Source organism: Salarias fasciatus, chromosome 22 (genome assembly GCF_902148845.1).
Source record: "Salarias fasciatus chromosome 22, fSalaFa1.1, whole genome shotgun sequence".
NCBI lineage: Eukaryota > Metazoa > Chordata > Actinopteri > Blenniiformes > Blenniidae > Salarias > Salarias fasciatus.
Genome location: NC_043765.1, coordinates 10348445 through 10354444, shown reverse-complemented (window position 1 = coordinate 10354444; position 6000 = coordinate 10348445). Strand labels below are relative to the sequence as shown.

Below are 6000 nucleotides of genomic sequence, written 5' to 3'. Positions count from 1 at the left end.
GATCCCTGGATGAAGCGGCTAGCCGCGGGTGCAAATGTGCAGCGACTAGCGGCTCCATGGGGGGCATACGGAGAATACCGAGCTTCTCCATGCCCTCGCAATCCAGGGAGGAAGCTCCGTGGATGGAGCTTCTGCCGCTGAACGGGTGATCCTTCCATGAGGAGGACAACTCGTCGAGCAGCTCGGGGAAGACGGGGAGCAGCTGCTTAGCTGTCCTCGCAGCCTGAGGGAATTTCTTCCCTTCATAACGGGACCTGGTGGTCTCCGTTATCGCTTCAGGCCAGGGGATGTTCAGCCGGGATGCAGCGCGTTTACACACGGCCTGCATGTCCATGCTGACAGCGGAGGGAGCGGGCGCGCTCCCCTCCTCGTCCCCGAGGACAGCCTCAGCGCCTGGTGTGGCGGGCTGAGCGGCAAGCTGAGCGGAGGGAATGAGGACATCGTCCTCACTCTCCTCCTCGGATATGAGGAGCTCCGAGATTGTCTCATAGTCATCCTCATAGTCCAACTCCAAAACGTCTTCCGCGAGCGGAGTCGGGGCGGCTAGGTCCAGCTGGGAGCCCCAGCTGCCGCTAGCGCGCGGGCCGACAACCGCATCGTCACCTTCCTTCTCCCCGCTGGTGACAGGTGTGTCACCCGCAGGAATGAAGGGGTCCTGACCGGACGAGCTAGCTTGGCGTGCTAGGCGTCGTCGGAGACTCTTGGCGGTGAAGCGGGCGCAATGCTCGCAGGAGCCTGGGGCCTCGATAGCCTGCCGGGCGTGTTGCAGCCCGAGGCAAAACGAGCAGACCTGGTGTGAGTCGCGGCTCGATATCTTATTGCCGCAGGCGCAGGCCCGGGCCCCGGAGTCTCCATCTCCTCTGGTGTGAGAAGCGTGGGCGTCCATCGTGGTTAGCTGGAAGCTAACCTGAGGCGCCGCGAAATTAGCTGGTGTGCTAATTCAGAAGGACGGAGTTAGCTGGTGTGCTAAACCGCGTCCACCGTCCCGTGGTGTGGTCAGGTAAGGACTCTCCAGGCTATGGTGAAGGCTGGAGGGTCGCGAAGTGTGGCAGCTAGCGCTCGGCGATGGAGCAGAGATAGCTCCGTCTGTGAACAGTTAAGCTAGCTGTCACTGAGGATAGAGATATGCTACACGAAGCGAGAAGAGGTGCTTGAGTGACGCTGCGCAGATGACGCAGGCTACTTAAAGGGTAGGTGGCTCCACCCTCGGTGGGCGTCGCGATCACCAGCCAATCAGGATTGGCGTAGTGAGATAAATGCTTCTGAGGCATACGCTGGGGGCGTATCCCATAGTGAGACATCGAAACGAATGCTATGAAAGAGAACACTTTTTAATAAAAACCCTGAGAGAACAAACACTGGAGAGGAGAGACGACCACAAATCACTCAACAGCCAGTTGTTCAAAGAGCTCCATGGTAGACTACTGGAGGACCGCCCGGCCGGTGTTATGGATGAACTGGTTCCCTTGCTAAAGAGTGAGGAATGTCTGTAAACTCATGCTGGTAACAGCAGATGTTAAAATAAGACTCACAAAAGACTCTAAACTTATTAATTTACTGTAACTGTAGATAACCGACGTTCACCAGAATGAATACAAGTTTCAGTCAGTATTTCAACATCTGTTGGTCACAAGTTAACACGAACACCAGTTAATTAGAAACATCAGCAGGCGGAGCAGAGCTGTGGAGCTTTACACCGGGACGTGCCGCTCGGCGGGGCGGGACTCCGGATGGGGGAGCGTGCACTCGTTGAGCAGCGTATCATGGAGATGTTGGGACATTATTTGAGCAGATATCCAGCAGATAAAGTCACTGCTGGGGCTGAGGACTGCTGCTGCAGAGCTAAAGACCTGAAAGTTCTGTGAGAGACTGTGTCCCCATGTCAGAGGACGCCGTATAATCCACTTCATCAGGGGGCCTGGTAAACCAGGACTGATCGTGGATCGTTTTGTATGCCGTCATGTGCAGAAATGCGTTTAATACGATTGTTTTCAAATAGATTGAAAAAACACCCATGTAAACCGGAGCAGTGTGAGAACTGCTGCAGGAGCCTCCTCCTCCAAAACATCTGATCCAAACACTCAAAGAGCCACAAGCTGCAGCAAGATTCCACCAAAGCAAAGTCAATCCACAGGGAGGAAGGAGCCCCGTCCTGGAGAGCAGCTCAGAGTGGAGCAATCAGCAACTTCTCCATCATTTCTTTTGGCTCTTGCTCCATCAGACTCAATGACTGGAGCCTCTCTGGACTCTTCCTTTCATGCAGAGGTTTCTAACATGCTCTGCTCCTCACTGCTCCCCTGTCAAGACAAAGAAAGACAAAGAATCCTCTGTTAGTGGGATTCAGTCCACTTTTCACCTGGAATCCATGTTTGTGTCCACACAGCAGGTCAAACAGAGAGAAATGTGTCCAAAGTCTTCAATTCAAACACCACATGTTCATGACATGTCACATCTGGAGCTGGACTGGAGTGTTGGAGACTACGGCCTGATTTCTGACATGCTTCACTTGATGGACTCACTTTCTTCACGGCTGGATCTTCTCCTGATGAAGAGGAAGTTTCAGAGGCTGGAAAACAAAGAGCAAAACTTGTTCTCAGTCATTTGTGTCTGAAAGGAAGAGGAGAACTCACTGAAGAGGAACATCCAAAGGAAGAAACTTGGACAAGGAGAGTTTCTACTTTACCTTGAGGTTGTTTCTTCAAGCAGACGATGAGTCCCATGATGCAGCCTGTCAGGAGGAGCAGAGCAGCAACAACTCCTCCAGCAGCAGCTCCAGTGGGAAACCCTGCAGAGAAACAGCTGCTCAGCTCTCTGAGGAGTTTGGACATTTGATGTCAGAGTGTGAGAAGTGTGGGACGTCTCCAAAGAGCCTCAGCAGCTCCTCCAGCTGCAGCATGGAGAGCATCCTGATCAGCTGCATCAGCACTGCTGCCTGCAGAGAGCGGCAAAGACTGCTGACAAGATGACTGTGGCTGCATTGAGGCTGCATTGACACTGTCAGTGGAACGTCTCCACATTCTGATCTGCTGCTCTCATGAGGCTCACATCCCATCTGCTTTTGGACAGTGGAAGCAGGAAGAAGACGCTGCATTCACAGACTGACAGATGGGATCCAGGCCTCAGTCACATGTGGAAATCAATCCAGATGAACTCTGGAGGTTTGGATCTCTGGGAAATGAGGGGAAAGTTCTGGACTGAAGTCAACTTCACATTCTATGATGCTGGACTTGATTTCCTGAAGTGACAAATGAGAGAATGAGAGTGAAATGAAGAGTCTCTGACCTCCATCATTTGTCTTCCAGTTGGTCCTGATGTCCCGTTTGTCCAGTCTCTTGGAGACTTCCTGTCCTCCAGCCAGATGAAACACACAGCTGTACCTCCCCCAGTCTTCATCTTTGAGCCCTGAAAGATCCAGATCAACGCTCATCTGGAAGCTCCCGTCATGGTTGGGGAGGATCTCTCCTCTGACCACGTCCTCATGGAGCTCCTCCTCGTCTTTCTTCCAGAACAAGTCGGCTCTGTCGGGGTAGAAACCTGTAGCGTGGCAGGTGAGCGGAGAGGAGGGAGTCTTCTGGAGGAGAGACACTGAGGGAAGATCTGGAGAACAAGCAGGAAGACACCTCACACTTTACTGGATTCTTCTCTACACTCTTTCTCTCTCATGTCAGCCACTGCAGCCAGGAAGAGACGGGCCATGGAAAGAGGGATGAAGGAAGGCCAGATGGAGAGAGGAGAGGAGATGCTGAGAGCAACATGAAAGAAGAGAAGCTGAGAGACAAACTCCAAACATTTTACCTTTTCTCATCAGTGAGCTCCGACCAAACTCCACATACTTCTTCAGCCAATCAACACAGACTGTGGTGTGGTAGTTTATCCAATAAGATGTGTAAGCTTTGTTATTTTCCCACTTGTGTTTGGTGGGAACAGCCTGTTGAACTGGAGTGATCCATGTTCCTGTCATCAGGTCCAGAACGATGAAATCTTCTCCATCGAAACCAAATTGATGATACCCGTTCACTTCATCAGTTTCATCGTCCCATTCACAACCGTACATCTTCTGGAGAATGTGAACACCTGAGACAAAATAAGAACACACACACACACACACACACACACACACACACACACGCAGTCTCGTATTTCTATCCTTGTGGGGACCTTCCATTGACTCCCATTCATGTCTAGCCCCTAACCCTGACCCTTACCCTAACCCTAACCCACACCACAACAAAGCCTAACCCTAAAGAAATGTTTTTGCACTTTTACTTTTTTCAGTAACAACAACATGGTCAAGAAAACACTGTTTCTCCTACTTAGGACCGGAAAAAGGTCCCCACAAGGCACGTCGTTCCACGTTTTGCTATCCTTGTGGGGACATTTGGCCACAACAAGGATAGAAATACGAGAACACACACACACACACACACACACACACACACACACACACACACACACACACACACAGAGTGAGTGAGTGTTGGTGTGTGATCAGGACTCTGACTTGATGGATTTCTTCTGGATTCAGCTCCATGTTGACGCGTCGCAGCTTTTTCATCATCAATCAGTGGTTTGGATTCATTCAGCAACTTTGTTCAGTGTGGAACTGAAGACAAAGTCAATGAAGTGAGGTTCTGAATGGCTGCAGTCACATGTTTGGATGCTTTGTTGAGTAAAGCTGTATAAAAGGCTATTATCTGTAGAGTATCTGGGTAGATTCCCCGCCTCCAGAAATGACATCAGTTCCAGAAAATGTGGCGCCTCTGAGTGTTAGCTCGAGTTTTATGGACTAGTGGACTTCCCCCCTCCTATTAGCTAAGTCAGATATGTGCCTGTGAATCTGGATTTACTTTTATGCCTGCTGCCTTGCCTTCTGGACTTTGTTGGTGTTTTTGAGTCACATGGAGATGACGTCATGCCGTAAAGCAGCTGTGTTGTCTTACTGGCAGGACATTTCGCTGCTCCACAGAGCGTCATCGTCCGGCGGATCGCCTTCCGACAGTGCAGACAGAGACCGGGTGAGCCCGTTCATCAGTACGTCATGGACCTCCGGTGTCTAGGTAGCCTCTGCAAATTCGATCATCTGGAAGACGAGTTGATTCGCGATCAGTTGGCGGAACATACCGCTGATCCGAATCTGATAAAAAACTGCTTGTGGCACTTGACGACCTGCTCTTGTCTCGTGCAGTGGAGATGGCGTTCCAGCTGGAGTCGGCTGCGTAATTAGCGTCACGGCTGACGGCTGTGAACCCAGCTTCGCCACACTCTGCTTCGCTGGCACAGACAGTGGCATCGGCTGCTCAGTTTCCAGACCCCACTTATCCTCTTGATGAGCTCAAGGTTAATGAGTTCACCCCGGGTCTGCGCACGCCCCTTCAGGCAGCTGTTTGAGACACTGTGGACCCACATCCAGGTGGACAGCTGTGGCGAACTCCACAGCACCGCACATCATCAGCGCCTCCTACTGGTGGCCTATGATCTGCACTCCAAATGGCCAGAAGGGCTGCCAGCTGGGTCCGTTACTATTGCAGTGGTCATCGGTTTCCTCGCCTCCCTGTTTGTATGCTTGGGCGTCCCTGACGCCATCACCACGGATAATGGGGCCCACTTCATCTCGACTGACTTTGCAGCTTTCATGGAGGGGAGAGGGATTAAACACCTCAGAACTGCACTGTGCCACCCGCAGGCCAATGGCGGCATGGACAGGTTTAATCAGAACCTAAAGAATGAGCTCAGAGCGCACATGGCAGACGGCCTCCCATTTTCCACTTCACTGCAGAGCACATTACTGCCCTACAGAGCAACACCCCACTCTACAGCTGGCAGCTGACCGGCCCTCCTGATGCTGGGGCCTGAGCTACAGCTTCAACTGGACGGCCTGCACCACCCTGTTAGTGAAGTACCAGCAGCGACAACTTCAGAGTGTTGCTGCTGGGTCAGAGTGACAGAGCTGCACAGCAGCGCATGAAATGGCAGTTCAATAAAAAACATCGTGCAAAGCAT

General features: G+C 51.9%; 1 protein-coding gene across 1 annotated transcript in view; it reads right to left on the bottom strand.

Annotated features, from left to right (window-relative positions):
- Positions 1–2205: 2205 nt before the first annotated feature.
- The window catches only part of LOC115409071 (class I histocompatibility antigen, F10 alpha chain-like), a 118061-nt gene continuing 114266 nt past the window's right edge, over positions 2206–6000 (bottom strand). Inside the window, exons 3-7 of the mRNA XM_030120061.1 lie at positions 3796–4074; positions 3283–3597; positions 2684–2785; positions 2520–2566; positions 2206–2297 (exon numbers count right to left, since the gene is read on the bottom strand). Of these exons, the coding sequence (XP_029975921.1) occupies positions 2256–2297; positions 2520–2566; positions 2684–2785; positions 3283–3597; positions 3796–4074 (785 nt within the window). The 3' untranslated portion in view covers positions 2206–2255. The remainder of the gene's footprint in view (positions 2298–2519; positions 2567–2683; positions 2786–3282; positions 3598–3795; positions 4075–6000) is intronic.